The sequence below is a fragment of the Zeugodacus cucurbitae genome, chromosome 3 (assembly GCF_028554725.1).
Source record: "Zeugodacus cucurbitae isolate PBARC_wt_2022May chromosome 3, idZeuCucr1.2, whole genome shotgun sequence".
NCBI lineage: Eukaryota > Metazoa > Arthropoda > Insecta > Diptera > Tephritidae > Zeugodacus > Zeugodacus cucurbitae.
Window position 1 is genome coordinate 66,962,731 of NC_071668.1, and position 18,957 is coordinate 66,981,687.

The window sequence follows — 18,957 nt, forward strand, 5'->3', positions numbered from 1 at the left end:
ACGGAGTAGTAGCCAATGAACCACTTCACGAACTTAATCAAACGACATATTTGGTTTTTAGAATCGCGAACTAGTCCAAAGAGAACTAATTAATTTTATAACAATAATTCTTAATAAACAATTTATACAAATTTCGCAAGTTGAATTACATTTTTAAATTAATACTATTTCCAGAGGTGGGCCAAAAGTAACTAGTCTTCTTTTTTTAGTTAATATATGTATACTAAAATGGTTCTGGAAAGTCTAATATATATATTTATATGGACAGTGGTGTCAAAATATTACAATATTTTGTCTAATTAAGCACGAAAAATTAGTATGAAATTAAATATTAATTTTTTAATATATACAATTATTCTAATAAAATATTTTGAAGTCGAAAAATAACCAGCAAGGTTATGTCAAAATAATTCTAAGTTAAACAAGTGTTGAAAAATATGTTTACGTATTTTTTTAAATTTAAAATTATTTGAATGTGGTTAAAATTTTACAACTGGTCCAAAAGTAACTAGTTACATTTTAGTAATTTTTACATATTATAATTTCAGGTTTTATTTACATATTTTATTTCGATAATTGCGCGTAAATTGGCAACTGGTCCGAAAACAACTAGTTACATGTGGAATAGTTCATAACTATTTTGAAACTTTATAATAAAATTACATTTATTTTTATTAAACAATTCTTGGCAGTGCATGCAATTCCATAGCAGAAATCGCTACATTTGCTAACACACTCAAATTCATTTTGCATTAACAACAACAACATTTAGATAGCGCCCAAACATATTTGCAACCTAACCATACACCTTACATAATTCGAGTTGCTAATCGACCCTAACATGATATAGATCGAACACATGTGCTACCTCACTGATGACATCAACTACTAGCACGCGGCTGGTACACCTCACGCCTACAGCGTCTACAGTTGCACCTGGAATGTTTGCGCCGGTACCTTCGGCGGTGATATAAATGGATTGGTACTGTGGTGTATTGCTGCAGCTGTACTGCTAGCGATGGGCGTCACTGCAGACGCCACTGGTGTAGTGGCCGCCACGCCGGGTAGATCGGGTGACAGTGGCTTGGTTACGCCGGCCACCCATTCGGCATCGAAGGGATCCACACCCAATTGTGGTGCAGCACTCATCGATTGCGTACGACCGGTTGAGTTGAGCAAACGTGGTGCACGTTTAATAGCTGCCGGTGAGGTCTTCTTCACCACCTCGCCCAGCCATTGATCGGCATTGGGCAGTGGTGCGACCATCTCCACGGGGCGACCAGCTGGCAATGGTGGCGGTGGTGTCATTGTTAACGTTGGTGTTGTTGGTGTACGTACTGGCGAATTTGTCGATACTGGTGATACCGATGAGATGCGTGGCGCCACTTGTGCTGTTGGTGTGGTGGCCGCACCAGCCGCAATCGAGTTATTACTCACTGCACCCTCAGCATATTCGTAAACTCTGCTGGTTGCAGCGTTAATGCTATGGCTGCTACTGCTAGCTAACGGCAATGATGTTGGTGTAGAGATTCCCTTTTGTTGTTGTTGCGTCTTCTCGGCGGCAATGATATTCTGATTAATGCTCAAATTATTATTGAAATTGAGATCATCGCCAGCCGCAATCATTGCATCGCTTTGACTGAGCAACGACAGACCCTGACTGAGCTCCTGACACAGCTGGCTGACAGTGTCGATGGTGGCACAACCGTTATCCATCTCTGCAATGCCCATTTTAGCTGGTGAGATCTCTGGTATTGGTGAAACACTACGATTGGGTGTTGCAAGCGCTGCGGCTAGTGAACCGCCACCGGCTGCCAGAAATGCCTTCTGCCGTTCGGTATTGGACGGAAGATCGTTGATGCGCAGTGACATCTGTCGTTTGAACGGCGATTGACTGCCAATGGTGCTGAATGCCCGAAATGAGCCTTGACGCTCCAACATTGAGGGTGTGGCATGTGGCCGCTCGATGGCGAACGGATTGTATGGTTTGGGCTGTGGTGGCACAGCAGCTGAGGGCGTCTCACCTTGCGCCAAACGTTCGGTCAACGTTTGCTGACGGAACGAACCCGTACGCGTAAATGTCGAATTCTTCACATCGAATGTCATTGTGACACCACATTCCTTATCGCGTCGCTGCTTACGTTCCAAACAAACGGCAAAGGCGCAACCGACAGCATGTGAGAGTCGCTCGCCGAGCTCTTTGCAGGCGAGGAACCCATGACACATCCAACGACGTGTTGTGCCATCGCGGCATATGTAACTGAAGCCGCGCTCGTGGTTACGATCTGGCGCACAGAAGCTCACTTTCTCGATAGTCTGATCGACAATGAGGCCCTTCGTCTCATCGTCCACGACGCGCAGTCCATCGCCGCTAACGTGCAGCACACCACGTATGGGTCGGCGGCGCGAATTCTGCAATGAAAAGCGTAAAATGATTAGTGAGACTGTAGTTTAGTGGTGTTGGTGTGTGATAAACGCGCGAGTCTACGCCCACATTTGTCAGCTGTGAGATTGCGGTTATTTGTGGGATTATATGACAAAGTACAAAGTACTGTTTATTTTGCTTTCATGCATTTGGTCTTAATTGATGTGTCATCAACAAACGCCCACAATTTCATATCGAGGTTTAATATGGTGGTTTATCGAAATATATTTATGAATGAAATATGCCCTGAATTCACATAATCCAGTGAGGAAGTTCTATGAGATTTAAAATTTGAGAGGGACTTAACGGTATTATGAGACGTGTTCTGCTGGAACAAATCACAGGTCACCCGATCTTTTTGTTTTTCAACAAAACAAATTTTGATTTTTTGATGTCTTGAGTTGTTGGGTCTTATTAATGATTTGGACAGCCTCTCGGCAGAAACTTGTTGAGACATCGAAAGTAAGATCCTTAGGATTAATGAATAAGACTATACTGTTTCTTTACCTCTTTACCAGATGTTTTCTATGACTTCCTAACCGAACATCAAATACTCGTAATATAATAATTCATCCGAAAAGAAGTCCTGTAATTTCAGAAGGATTGTCGATATACAGATCACAATTGGCATCTATATCTGCTGGATTTTTATATTTTTTTATGAACTATTGAGAGCTTCTAAAGCATAAGGCCATCGTCTTAAGATTCTTAGGTCTTTGTAAGGTCTATGATTCAAAAAATTTTCCTACCTAGGGGTCTGGGGTTTTCAGAGCCCCTTCAAGTACTAGACTCTATACCTTTATATATTTTAAAATATCGTATAGAGATCTCAAATAAGGCTAGAACTAGTCTAAATTCAAGTCAAGAATAGAGTATTCTCGATAAGTTTTTATGAGAAACAGAAGCTGGAAGCTTGGGGCTTCTAAGTGAATTCTACGTTTTCATCTTCTAAAATTCCGGATCGACGCATGGAAAGGTCACACCGCTTCCCACAGCGCAGTCAACTGACAAATATGCAAAGATTCAAAGCGCATTTTTTTCACACAAATTCCATCAATTATAGATATTATTATTGTGTACTTACCCTCAATACTTTTAGGGCCTCCTCGCAAACTTGCATACCGCGCGATTCGAATACCTCAACGCAACCCAAATATTTAACCGCAAACGAACAGGTCGCCGAACGTACAGCCTCCTCGTCCGCTTGCCATTGATGCGGTTTCGATGATTCGGGCACACGGTCCTTCCGACGACGAAACGAGTCGCGAAAGGATCGACGCAAACGATCCATTTTCTTTGGTGATTTCTTGCTAAAGCGAAATGATGCGGATTTCTAAAGAGAATGAAGTTGCGCCAAAGATAGAGAGAGAGGGAGAGAAAGGGGAAAAGGACATTAGCATGTGTTGCATATTCAAATATAAATTTTTGTAGACAATAAAATAAAAAACACAAAAGCGATGCGATCGTGTGAAACAAGTGCTAGACTACCATTGAATTTTGAAGCGCTCAGCGTACGAGGTTCGAACGCGCTAAGCATTCATGCTATTGTTTATTATTATATATTTTTTTCTTACTACTCTCGTTATACTTACGGCTGTTGCTATACATATATTTAAATGCATTTATGCATGTGTATGAAACCTACCCCATTTTTGACATCACCAAATTTTCCGCGTGTGAAGCCGCGCTCCAATGGTTCGTGTGTGTGTGACGATGAGTTTCCCATAGTGAAATTAAATTGTGCGCTGTCCGCCGCTACTACCTCCGCTCAACTGTCGACAGTATTTGCTGTTGGCTGCCGTACTTCCTTCCTTCCTTCTTTTCGGCGTTGCTTAGTTCGCTTCCTACGACTATCCTTTCCAATGTCTCACTTGTTCGTGGTAAAGCTATGCGCTCGAGGGTTGCAAACACCACACACGCTTGACCGTTATAATTTGAAATTTCAACGCCGTAAGCGTCGCACTTATTACTGTTGTTGTTGCTTGCTTGTGTAATATCTTTTTTTTGTTAGTAATGCTATTTAAATTTGCTTCACTCACACCTTCGTATCACAAATTGTTTAGAATTTTCTTCGTTTTTTGCTTGCAATTTATATGTGTGTTTCTGCTTCCTCTTCGTTTTCTTCTTCTTCTTCTGTCGATTTTTGCAATTAACTGCCACTTATGGTTTTATTAAATTGCCATTAATTGTTTGTCCATAAGTTTATTAAGTAATATCAATTAAGCGCATACTTTCTTGGCTTTGTTGTTGTACACGTTCCGTTTTTGTTGTATTTTCTGAATGTGTGTGGGTTGTTCTTGAAGGCTAAAACTGTTTATAAAAATTGTTATTAAAAAAATGTTGAATGCATTTGAAAATTTCTACGCTGCGTTGCGACGTGACACAAAAGCAAAGTTGTCTTCTTTTTGGTTGAGATCCAAAAAAAGTTAACTGTTTTTCTGGCAATTACTCTTTGTTATTACATTATAAAAAGTCTTTGGTGAAGCCGAAAAAAGTTATATTCCGAAAGAAAATATTAAAAATATATATATTTTGCGTAGGTGGCAACACTGGCATATTTTTTTTAATAAAAATATACATATTGATATGTAATATCTGCGCACAAATTATTTCCTGTCTAAAGTATATGTGTGTTTAATAATATGCACAGGGTTGCCCCTGACATATATTTTTTTTATAATAAATGTCTATGTAAGACCTACTGGGAATTTGTTTTTCACTCTTTCCTACAAATATTTGTGAGTTAAACACTCCTGAGTTAAACAAACTGAGATGTATAGCTAGGGTGGTTCTAAATTTTTTTTGCATTTTTGTTTAACTCTTATTTAAGCATAATTTTAGAAGAGTTTAAAATAGTAAATAGTAAGTTGGAGGGAAAATTAAAAAAAAATAAATTTTCTTTAAACTCATATAATTTAGTTTAATGGGAACCCTATAATGATTTTTTTTCTAATAATTTGATATTAATCATTGGAATTTCTGTGTTTTGCAGCACTAAAATTTCTATAAAATCTTTGAATTTTATGCCAGAAATCAAGTAGGCTATCTTTAGTCATATTATCCTTATTAGGGTATTCCTCACAATTTAATTTTTTTAAAAATTTCGTTTTTTATGTTTCCAGCTTATTCAAAAACCTACAAAATCTACAATAGTGAGTATGAAAAGAAAACTTTTGACTGAACTAACAGGTAAGTGGCAACTCTAGTGTTATATTTTTTCATTATTTTGAAGTTTATTTTTTTGAAAGAATATTTTTGAATTATTTTTGAAAATAATAACATAGAAAAAATAATATAATCCTAATAATAATCCCTTCTTTATTTCATGCTACATAAAATATTTTTATATAAAAAGAGATATTGTGTGCTTGAAATTAAAAAATTAAAAATATATTACCTCCCCTCATTGATTTAAATATTAGATCATATAATAAACGAGACAATATTTTCTTCTTAAAAAAATAATTTTTTGTCGATCTTTAGCTGTAATCAAGCTTCTGCCTAGTGTTATGTCCAAATTAACAGTTTAAGTGTGATTGGCAACCCTTTACAAATATAACATAAGAGGTAATTTGAGTAGAGAATATTTTTTAATTATAGTTGGTAAACCTACTGAAAGCTTTTAAAACCGATTTTTGAATAAAAAGAATTATAAAATATGCATACTTGGCAACCCCAATGAAAATATTTCTAATGTAATTAATTAATGTAATTAATTTAATTTATATTAGTTAGTTATTATACTGCCTTGTATCATAAATTAAATTTTAGGGTTGCCAAGTCAATTTATAAAATCATTAATTTAACTAAAATCAAAAAGATTTTAAAACATTTTGGAATTTCTTTAAATAAAATATTTAAACACATGGCAACCCTACACCATATATTTTTAATGCACTCTTCTTCTCTGTTCCACTTTACTTTCCATTATCTACATAAATACCCCAACGGCACGATAAGCCTAATAACCTGTCTAATACTCATTGAATTCACACAGATTTGTTGTTGAAAACAGAGAAACAGTCATTTGGTGACTCAGTAACAAAAATGAAAACTACATAGATATACACTATTGAGCACAACTGCAGCACGTTTTTGATTTCATTTCGGTTTCATTTCATTGGACTTTATGCCAAATCGTGTCGATCAAGTGTGTTTAGCTGCCACTTTTATTGTTGGCCGACTGTGATTTTTTCTGTGTCTGTTAGTCATGTCGTACCCCAAATGCATAGACGCACTCTATCAATAGCAACAACAAAAAATTGAATACCATTTTTCAAACACGTCACAGCCATTAAAAGTGTTTGTTGGTGTTAACAAAAAATGAAATACCAAAATTCCTGATTTATGAAATGATAGAAATAAAAAATGAAAAAAAAAATACTCAGTTAAAAAAAAAAAATTGAAAAGCATACACTCATAAAGACCAAACTTTTTGCTAGCGATCAATCATACTTTTGCTTAGGCGATTGAAGGCGGCGATAAGCTGGGCAGCACAATATGGCTCAAGTATGGAAATCTATATCTCCACGAGTTGAAAACTTAAACACTTAAATGACAATAACTTTAATTGATGGCAGAGAGTGACAACAATAGAAAAATAGAGGGGTGTTATTGTAGTAGAATTATCATTGTACGACAGGAGTGGTGCAATCGAGTGGACATAGAGCTTTCAAGTGGTGAGCATATAGAGCGAACTAAATTTCAATGCAGTCAAAAGTGCTTAGGCTTGTAGAAAAGTTAAATAAAGTATGAATTAATACAAAGAAACTACAAAATAGCGTTAAACTACAAATATTTTACACTTAAGATGTCTTATAGGCTAAGGCTGAGCACACAGTGGAGTGAGAATGCCGACATTGCTGAACAAATAATAAAAGTAGATGCTGAATAGCCATAATACAGCTGAAGAAAGCAGAAAAGTTTGTGCTGAATAATGTCTTTACGCCAAATTATTCTGTCTCTCTCGTTTTATTATACTCAGTGCTCTACGGTGAACAAAGCTTAAGACTTCCAGAATACATTCAAGAATGAAAGATATTAAATTTTTTACTTATTTGAGTTAAAGAAGAATCTACTTTATTATTCTCTATATCTCTATCTTCAATGCTGTATACCTCTTTACATTCATTCTAAAACCTCTCGACAAATATACTGCCTGCCTCTGTATAGGTACCAGTATAGGTGTGAAGCCGGTCAGAAATGTCTGATTTTCCAATTAGTGCACAGCTGTGAATTGGTTGCCACTAATATCAAAAGCAAACAAAATAAAAAAAAAATTAATTATCTCGTAATTCGTAGAAATATATGTAGATGTGTACTCAGCTACTGACGTTAGGCTGGTGACACTGTGTGCTAGCGGATTTATATTATTTCAGCCATTTTCTGTGCTCATAATATTTTTAGCCAATAAATTATTGACTAAGCAGCTGACTAATGCCGGCTTTCTGCGTAATTTGTTATTAATTTTCATTTAATTTACGAGTTTTAACTAATTTTATTTTATTTAGCACCTAATTTGTGTGAAGAAAAGCTTTGATTTCACTGTATTAGCTCTTCAAACAAGTATGCAGCTTGCAAACATTTTAATAAGTTGATTTTTTTAAGTATTTAGCTAATTCAGCGGCATATTCAGCTTAGAATTACCATTATTAAATGACACTTAACATATTTTTCTTAATATTTTAACAAATCGTTTTTGTGGCAATTCAGCACATATTCAGCCTTATAGGAAACTAATTTAGTTTTCATAAAAAGGTTTCATTGGATTCTTACATCAATTCAGCAGCTATTCAGCGCACTCAAAATGTTTGTGCATTAAATAATGAAGTATTTGATGAGATTTGCACATTTTTATATAATTCAGCAGCTATTCAGCGCAAGTAAAATATTTGTACCTGAAATAATAAAATAGTTTTTTTTTTATAAATTTTTAATAAAAAAATATGTTTTATGTCTATTCGGCAGCTATTCCTTATAACAAGTTCTATTTTATTTTTGAAGTCGTTCAAATCATTGAGCAAAGTAGTCAGCTCATTTATTCAAGACCTAATAATGCTTGAACTGCAGCTTTGAAGCTTTTAACACATATTTGCATGCAAAGCAATTAATTCAGCTCACTTTGAAACGTATTCATTACAGTTTTCCAACGTATTTTAGTCATTATTAACCATTTAGCAACTTCTAAAACGCTTTTCTAATTCAAACTGCATATTCAGTGCATTCAGCGTGATATTCAGCACATTTTTTTAACATCTATTAATGATTATCAACTTTTTGAAAGCTTGGGAAGCTCTTTTGCCCATTCATCTATATATTCAGTGCATTCAGCATTGTGTTCAGCAAATTTTTTCAACATCTATTAATGATTATGAACTATTTAAAAGCTTGGGAAACCAATCGACTACTAACTGCCTATTCAGCGCATTCGCATTATATTCAGCGCACTTATCCGTAAGGTTTCTTTGTAAGCACGTAGTCTAGCCACCTTATAATGGTCATTTGGCATGTAAAATATACTTGGAACACATTTGTTATGACTACGCTTTGTTACGAATACCAGCTGTAAAGTTTTACTGAGGCTTTGAATATACATATGTCGATATGTGTTGAATGCGACATTGGTTTATATTATTATTGGTTTTCGCTTTTACTCAGTCGATTTGTTAATGTGAGCTTTAATTGCTTTGCGTTTGCTTTCTTTCAATTTTTTTTTTGTTTATTTATTTTTTATTTATTTTTTATTTTTTTTTTTGCCTTTCTTTTATTTAGTTATTTCTTGTTCTTCTTTTGTTTTATTTTTTTCTTCTTTTTTTTCTGATATACATATGTACACTACAGTTAACTAAAAGGCATGCAGGTATGCTTTTTTCGTACGATTTCCGTTCTAAATTTCATCAAAAGAAAAGAAGCTTGCAATAAAAGGCACATGAAAGAGAAAACTGGTTTTTATTCTTATTTCTTTTCTTTTGTAGCTGCTAGCACATAATTTCTTTTTTTTTTACATATTTATGCCAAATCGATTGCGAATTCTTATTTGCTTATCAATTTATTTTTTTTTTGCAAATTTTTCGACTTTGTATGCAGTTTTTGGGTGCTGAATTCAATTGGCATCATATTTGACATAGTTATATATAAGTAGATATCTATATATGTATTTATTAGCGTCTACTTGCTAATTACTACGAGTTGCTGCATTATTTGCTCAGAAAATGAAATATTATTTTTTTTTTAATAATATTTGTAGAAAAGTTGAGTGAAGGCTAACAAAATATTTTTTTTTTTATTTATTTGCAAATATATTTTCATTGTTTTTTTATATTTTTTAACTATTATTTTTTACTTTTATCTAATATTTATTTTATTATTATTTTTTGTGGTCATTGCCTTCTCCTTGAAGTCATGCAAAAATTATGCGCAGATTCTTATCAAGCTTTCTTCTTCTTGCGATCTACATAAATATTCAAAAATGTTTCCTCTTACTATTCAGCTACCTTCCAGCCCTCCCAGCCACATTTCAGCATACCAAGTCTGCGGTTAGTACATTTTAATTACAGTTACTCGTAACTAGTTATTTATATGCAAATATATCAATCCGTAGATATTTTTTTCCATTTTTCATTTCATACTTCATACCTATGGCATGTATTCCCTTGTGACTAAACGCGCTGTTATTGTTATACTTTGTTTTGCATTGAAACGCGCAAACAATGTCCGACGTTTTGACTGCAATCACCATGTGATAATGTCACATAAACGTCACCTTTTTAGTAATTTTATCAAAAAGCACACAACGGCGTACATACAATGTACACATGTAGTCATATCTACTGTTGTGCTTGCGTACCTGCGTTACTTGGCCACGTTTTCAACGCCGCACTTGATAAGCGACGAGGCGTGGTGAGAACATTTCTACTCATTCGCAGTCTGCGATAATAGTTTGAAATTAAGTGGAAAAGTATATATACAAAGTTGTAATAATTCTTTATATAATAACAGCGTAGCGCCGTGATTCTAGAATATCGATAAGTAACAAATTCGTAGAATGTATACAGTGATCATATATACTTCACGCATATGAAAAGCTTTTACGGAAATCCATAATTTCTAATAAATGCAAAATTATCAGTTATTCAGTAGCCTTTAACATTTTATAGGCATATACTCAACTGTGTAATAACATTTTAAGGCATTTTTATTAATTTTAAACGTATTCAGCTAATTCAGCTACACAAAAAACTTGAATTTTCGAAAATTTTCCATGTTTAACAATTTCAGTAAACATTTTAAACAATTACACACAAATTCAGCTAATTCAGCTACAGATTAAGTATGCATTTTCATAATATTGAACAACTTTTAACTATATTCATTAACTATAAACACATTCAGCAATACAGCACGCATATTATATCCACATATTTTACTAAGTTGCCGCAATTTCATGTTTTTCACCAAATATACTGCATTTTTTATACAATTCAGCTGAAAAATAAATACACATTAATCCATTCAGCAACATAATACGCAGTTTATTTATTTGTTTATGCATGCATACTGTATATTATAACCAGCTGCAAATCATTCAACTGTTAAATTACCAAAAATAATTAATTAAGCGCGTTTGATGCAGCGTTTTCTTTTATTTTTACATTCAATTTTGTAAGCAACAAGTTTCGTGCATTCATTCGACAGTATTTTAACTAAATTACGGTTTTTATTTATATTTATTACCTCTATTACATATTCAGCGCATTGAATTTGAGTAATTTTGTACTAAAATAAATTTTTAAAAATAATTATACAATTTAAAGAAAAACTGATTACATTCAGCTTATTTCGCAATATATTAGACTGTTAATAGAATTTAAAATTCAACTTTGTGAGTTCACATTGCAGCAATTCTCTGAGAAATTTTAATTTTTTGCCAATTTTTATATTCAGCAACACCAAGGAATACAGTATTTTTGTACAATATGCAGTTTTTACGAATTTTTATTGAAGCATCTATATTCAGCACACTAAAGAAATGTTGTTTGATTTGTTGCAAAGATTTTATAACACCTGTGACTATTTTAAAATAGCTTAGTCAACTGTAATCATATTCAGCAACTTATTTTGCTGTTGTAAATAGCTGTTCATCAAATGTATCCAATTATTCTTCATTCTCAACTGATAAATTACCTAAAGCATGTAGCTAACTAATTTATTGTAATATTTTTTTCATCAGCACTTTTATTCAGCGCCACATTTCAGCTATTTATTTGAAGTATTCTCATCCAATTTACACTATAAAGTTTTATTTAAAGAAAACTGGCCTTTTCGTGCATATTCAGCTTAGTAAAAGTGTATTCAGCGCGATAAAAAGTTATACAGCAAATTTTAAATTGCCATATCTGTAGCTATTTTAGTAAGAATTTGAAATGTAAACTGAGTTACAGTTATTGTACTCCCTTTTTGCATGATTACTTCTTTAGTAAGTCACTTGATAACCCTGAACTGAAATAAACTTAATAAACTTAAATCACTTCAAAGTTTCTGAGCATTATTTGATGAATTTGTGTTTTATATTTTGTAAAGGCAAATTTCTCAGTGAAGATTAATATTTATATACGATTTAATATTGCAGTTATAAATCATTATTTTTATTGTAATAATTTAAATATTTTTTATTTAATTATTTTCATATTTCTTCGTTATATTATTTACATATATTTCTCATTAAATTGCCTTCTAAATAAATTATTCAAGCTTAATACAGCCATTGAACCTCAAAGCGGCTACAATAAAATTGAATAACTTCACGAGCTTTCACAGCAAAAAAAAACAGTTAGTTATTAACGCGCACAGACAGAGAGGCATACAAATATAAGAAATTTGTCAGTGCTTATAAGAAAAGTAAAGGTTTAATAAATCTGAGTACCTGCTTGTCAACCAGTTATTGCATGACTCAAATAACTTACAAACACACAAAGTTACATAAATCAGAAAATTTTCATAAATTTAATACAAAGCGTAAAGAAAGAAACACGAAAAACAACAAAATCCGTTCTTTCACTCAGAAGAGTCAGAAGTGTCTACTAGTAGAAATATGAAATAGTTGGTCGGTTGGGCGGCGAAACAGGTTTTCATGCAATTTATTGTAGTTTACCGTTATTCAAGGTAACAGATAAACAAAAAAATGCTTGAAATGTAATAAAAAAAGCATCAAATTACAAAAAAAAAAAAAGAAATAAAGAAAACCCAGAAAGACACGCTACGACTTGCATACAAATACAGCGAGCGGTGGGCAGTGACAGCTTCAATACCAACGAGACAATACTAGCACGCCGGACACTCCGACAGTCGGACAAAATAGAAAAGCCAACATTGAAAGCTTGGCTTAAGCGGCTTGCGGACACTAGCTTATGCCCTCTACATACATTGTCTGTGAATTTTCCACCATTTATTAATTGTTTTTTGTTGTTTTCGTATTTTTTTTTTTGTTTGAACATTTCTTCTCGCACTCTTTGCGCCTCAGCGATTAAATGGGTTAAGTCAGCGTTGATTGCAGCTGAATTGCGCTTAGTCACTGGTCGTCTATACAAATTGTGTTGATTATTTTGTAATTACTGGCAGTGATTGCCAAATAAAATACAATAACAATGTAGAGATGTTGTTGTAAAAAAAGTTTTAAGGTTAGAATGCTTGTGAAAAATGTCGAGTGGCCTGAAATTATATTTGAATAGCAATTAAAATACAGTTTTTGTGTGAATTTCGAAAGTGAAGAGTAGAGACTGTGTATTAATTAAGTGTACGAGAGGGTGGGTGGGGTGCGGTTGTTTACATTTGGCTTAATTTTACATTAGACGCTTAAAAAGTTAAATATTAGGTCTACAACTTTGCTTCCGCCGTTTTCCAATAGATGTCTTTAGGGTTACGCACTGGTCGATTAAATCGATGAAATCGTTTTATATCGATCTTGTCAACATTAACCCAACAAAACATTTGTAGAGATCTGTTTACTTCCCAAACTTATTCTCAACTGAAAATATCACTTTTTGAGCCGAATTCTCGACATTTTCGGGAAATTTTGCTTTTCTTTTTTAATTCCGAGAAAAGTGCGTCTGAGGATTTGTAACCGTTTTTATACAAAAAAAACTTAAATTTACAAAAAAAAACGGCGGAAGCAAAGTTGTAGACCTAATATTTTAAGCAAGTTTTTGCAATTCTTTTAAATAATTTTTCCATCGAAAAAGTTCCAAAAATCGAAAAAATAATATATTTTTATGAAAATAGTTGTAGAAAAAATTATAAAAATCGATTATAAACAAGAGGATAGATATTTCACATATTTCCAGAATTTTTTATAGAAAAAATTTTGATTTCGGAATACCGAAATTAACGATTATGAAAGTAATATAAACTTATTATGTATAGTCAATTTCGAAATATGAATTATTATAATTCATTTAACTTATATGAAGGTCAATTCGATCAACAATAGAAAAAAGTTTTAACGTCGGGGTGCACAAATTTACGAAATACATAAATCGGGTTCTAGAATTGGTAGAAATTATCGAAATTCGGTAAATTTTGTTGATATTAACTCAAAATCAAATAAAATGAGATCTTTTATGACAAATTTGTCATATGAGAGCTCTTATATTCGCTAATCCGCATGCCGAAAATTAAATTTTCGAATATACAAATTTTTAATATTAATATTTTTTACTGTGCTTATAATAAAAATTTTTGTGAATTTTAGTATAATATATTTTTTTATAAATTTTCGGGATCCCGAAATAACGGGATATTTTATACTTATATAAAAATCGAGGTTTTTTAATTTCATTTGTCTTGTTTTCTCACTTTAATAAAGTATTCACGATATTAAACTTCGTAGAAATATTTTTTAAAAAACATTTTTATTATTTAAAATTTTTTCGGGATCTCGAAATAACGGGATTTCGACATATCATTGTTATTTTCTATTTTTAATTAATTTTTAACATTATTAATTTTTTTTTAAATTTATTGTACCGAATTCGTACCGAAAAGGTGTTCTTGAAATTTGAAATTTGAATTGTCCCGAAAATACTTGATTTTGAAATGTTGTATATTTTATCATTTTTATAAAGTTTGAACAATAGTCAATTTCGAAAAAATATTTTTTTAGATTTTTTTTTTTTGTTTCATATCGAAAATTTGCACAAATCCCGAAATATCATATTTCAATATTGATATTTCTTTCTATTTGCATTTGTCATTTTGTTTATTTATTGATTTTAGATACTTCAAAGCTAACCACTAACATGCAAATCCTAACTAACACCTTCTTAAGCTCTTAAGCCACTACCGTCAGAATGTTGACTAAAAATTCACCACACCAAAAATTTTCAAAATAATTCGCTAAATGAAAAGGTTTTATTTTTTATAGCAATTTTCTGTTATTTTTCCTGTTTTTTTTCTGCCTTTAAATTCTTTTGTTATCCAGAGCTTTCAAGCTCATCTAATACATTTAATCCCTGTTGACATCACTTTATACCAAAACACAAAGAACAGCTAGGGTGTAGCTTTAAGTGGATATTGTGCAAATATTAGAAGAAACTTATACGCTTGTGACCATTGGACGTCTTGCATAGCTGCTTGGTCACTTCCTTGCACCAAAAACAAAATAAAAAAAAAATTATCTTTACCAATCACTCGATGACAGCAATTGCAGCCACATTTCTGGGTTAACTATGTAAAGTGAATGCCTTTGGCTGATGTCATGTGAATGCCACGATGGATTCCAGGTCAAATTCTTTGGCTTTGGCTTGTGTGAGGGAGGCGCCTTTGAGGCAACCAGATAAGATAATCGGACTGCATAGCTTGGGCGAATAAATCAATAAGGAATTTCAAAGCAGAGGCGTCTCTTTGTGTGTCTGCTTACATGTGGCCAACCGCCAACTATGTGTGCAACTATCTGTTATACTCAGCCACAAAGCGCCTTTGTGGTATTGACGTCCCACACTGCCGGAAGCTCTTTAAGCCACAAGGCATGCAATACAGTTAAACAAAAGCTACCATGACCCGCATGTGTACAGTTATGCATTGGCAGGAAGTCGACAAAGGAAATTGGTGGGAAACCCTTTCCGGTCCCTTCCTATTCTTACTTGTATTTTTAACGAAAAATTGATAGCTCAAGTTTATGGAAGCCCAAAATATTCAACCGAAATGCGTCACTACCGTAATCAATAAGAAATGTAAATCACTGTTCATCATCATAAGCAAAACAAAAGCGTGATGGCGTTGATAGTTAGCGTTGGGCTGTGAGTGAGCGTGTGAGGTGGCAAATAATGTACAACAAAAAATGCGCGCTCAACAGGTAGGTCATTCAACTGAAATGCCGTCTAAACCTGTTGTTATGTGCGTGTGGATGTGTTTACGGCTGCCAATGTCGTTGCCACCACCTTCACCACGATGTCGCCAGGTTTCTTTTTTGTTATTGACAAGTGCATGCAACAACAACAACAGTTTAAGCGCCTTTTTTGTGGACAATACAAAAAACAACAACAACAAAGCTCAGCATAAAGCGGTGATAGTGTCTACATGCATACATACACAAGTGTCATAATTTCATATCTGACCATAATGCTAACATAATACCCTTTCGCCGCACGAGTACATCTGTATGTACATGGCTACCGGGCTGAGTGAGATTACATACAAATATAAATGTATTTTTGTGTTGTTGACCTTGTTGTTGTCAATATGATACTGTGTTGTTTAACTGCTGAGAATTTTTTTATAAATATTTTTTGTGAATTTAATTTTTTATATTCTTAAATTTTTTTATAAAAAAATAATTAAATTAAAATAAAATAAAAAAATATATAAAAAATTAAAAAATATTTTTATATTTTTTTTTTAATTATTTTTTTTTATATTTTAATTTCTACATTTTTTTACTTCTTCATATTATTTAACATTTTTTTTTAATATTTTTTTCCTCACATATTTCTTTCTTTTTCATCTTCTCTCACACATTCATTGCGGTCTTAATGGCTTGAAATTTAATACGGGCTTAATAAAAAAGAAAATATCATACTTTTTAATTTCAGCTAAGGTGTAAAGTTATCAAATAACCAATAAAGCTTAAGTTTTACATAAATATACAGTGATGGCCAGCTTAATAGGAACACTTCAATTTACCAATTGCCAAAAATCGTTCACCTTTATGGAAAAATGTCTATAAACTATTCAAATACAGGAAAAAATACAGTGTTGGCCAGCTTAATAGAAACACTTCAATATAAAAATTGCTAAAAATCGTTTACTTTTAAGGGCAAAAGACACTTTTAAGTAAAGCACCAGAGTATTCAAACAAATATACAGTGTTGGCCAATTTCATAGAACCACCCAAATTTCAAATATGAAAAATTTTACAATTTTAGTGCTTAAATTTATAGAAAAGCTACTATATAAACCATTGATAATTTTCATTTTTTTTTTAAATAATCACATGAAGTATAACCAATTAGCGTGCCGCATACCGTATCCTATCTTGTTTCTTGTTAATTTTTTTAGAAAATAAAATTTCTTGTTCTTGTTGTTGTAGTGGCATTAAATATGCACCAAAAAGTTTAATCAACATCCGCTGTGATGACAGTATTGGATTGAATGTAAAACCACATCCGTTACAGTACTAGTATGAGAACCCCCTTTTTAGGCAGAATATAATAGACCACTGGTATTTATTAGAGAATTCGAATTCTTTAATTACTATAAGCTTCTCTTTGAATTTATAGATGGAAATATATGATAGAGCAATATGCCACCTCATCTTTCTTCTCAAGACTAATCTTTAAGATCACTCCAGTTCTATTAGTTTCCGAGAGATTACTAAAATAATAAATAATTGCTGTTTGTAGCTCAATATTTTCATTGAAATTTCCTAAATATTAATATTCATAACAATCACTATAAACATTAGTCCTATATTGGCTCTCAAGGCTTCTAAATTTTCTTCAAGCTTGAAAACTGTTCTCAGTGCAACATATAGTAGTTGAGCACAGTGATATTTTCGTTTCGCCATTTTGCTTCATAATGGTAGAAGTGCTATTTGACAGAGTTTTAACCTATGGTAGGGCTATGCTTTTTAAGGTCTACTATGAGTAAATTAAAAGTTTTCGAGCTAAAATTCGTTCTGGTCGACTATTTTGTTGACTTAATTAAAGTTTAGAAAAATCATAGTGATTGTTCAAAAATTGAGCCTATCTGTCATATAATAGTTTGAATTTTTACTCGACAAAATATGAATAAGAGGAAGAAGCAAGCTTTAAGACAACTTTTTGATAAAAAATAAGTGCTTTCGAAGTATAGAAAATAAGAAAAAAATATTTCAATAGAAAAAAAAAATTTTAATAATTTTTAATTTATTTTTCTAATAAATAATTTAAATTAATTTTGATTTTTTTAATAAATAATTTAAATTAATTTGAATTTTTTTTAAATAAATAATTTAAATTAATTTGAAATTTTTTTTTTAATAAATAATTTAAATCAATTTTTTATCCATTTATTTTCATTTTTGTTGTAACTCTAATGGTTATTACAACCTAACCTTCGAAAATCCCTATCCCTCTTCTATTTATTAGCCAAATATACATTTGTATTTCATTTCTAACTAATTAATTGCATTTTTCATTTCCACTCAAATCATTTGATTCAGTTTCCTTGCAATTTCCTACTGTGTTGTGCCAATTTGTCATACGCTAACTCCCAGGTGTTCATACTCGTACATATACAAATTCATATGACACTTGCTAGCCTGGCTGCCAAATCAAAATCTCCGCTTACAACACAGCTGTGCAACTGTGCTGATGACTGTCGGCTGCTGCTGATGCTGGTTACAGCCGCAAAGCACCATAAGGACATGGCATACATCCTGTGACGCTCATAATTGTCTACATATTGACGGTTCTGACACCTGCTGAGCGTGCGGCTGCTTAGATTTGTTGTTGGTATATATTATACATATGTATATTTGTTGGTATGTTTGCTTGTACAAATTGGCTTGTGTCGTCGGGGATTTAGATTTGTGGCAACCAACAGCTGCTTGCTACGTTGCTAAACACTTGTCTCCAATAAATATAAGTGCAAATCTATGTATTAGTATTAGCCTTGACTAAGCAGTGATTTACTAAAATTTTAATTAATGCTGCGGGTATTAGCTATACTCCTGCGCAGGATATGCGGAGATTTGCATGGCAGATTTTGTTTTTAAGCTGCAAGCCATGACTGCTTGAATATATCTAATACCTATAACTGCATAGAAATACTTTAGGAAATTCCTGCTTGCCACAAATTTAATCCTTTACTGCATGCTGCTATGCAACTCAGGTATTTAATAGCGCTTATTTGCCACAAAGCCGCACATATCGGTTGTCTTGGGAATGTCTTTAAGTTTTTGGTTTTTGGCAGCGCAAATCTTTTGTCTGTCTTTGGGAGTTTACGCATATAACAGTAAATCCTTGCTGCAAGCAGCCAGGTGAGAGATATTCACACGC

The 18,957-nt window shown here is 32.7% G+C and overlaps 1 protein-coding gene across 2 annotated transcripts in view; it reads right to left on the minus strand.

Moving 5' to 3' along the window:
* Positions 1–464: 464 nt before the first annotated feature.
* The window catches only part of LOC105208529 (protein numb), a 94,454-nt gene continuing 75,961 nt past the window's right edge, over positions 465–18,957 (minus strand). The window contains exons 2-4 of one of the 2 annotated variants that reach the window (XM_054226465.1): positions 4,071–4,735; positions 3,510–3,758; positions 465–2,412 (exon numbers count right to left, since the gene is read on the minus strand). In XM_054226465.1, coding sequence (XP_054082440.1) covers positions 925–2,412; positions 3,510–3,758; positions 4,071–4,151 — 1,818 coding nt within the window. In that variant the 5' untranslated portion in view covers positions 4,152–4,735 and the 3' untranslated portion in view covers positions 465–924. The remainder of the gene's footprint in view (positions 2,413–3,509; positions 3,759–4,070; positions 4,736–18,957) is intronic. The other variant, XM_054226467.1, reaches the window with a different exon arrangement.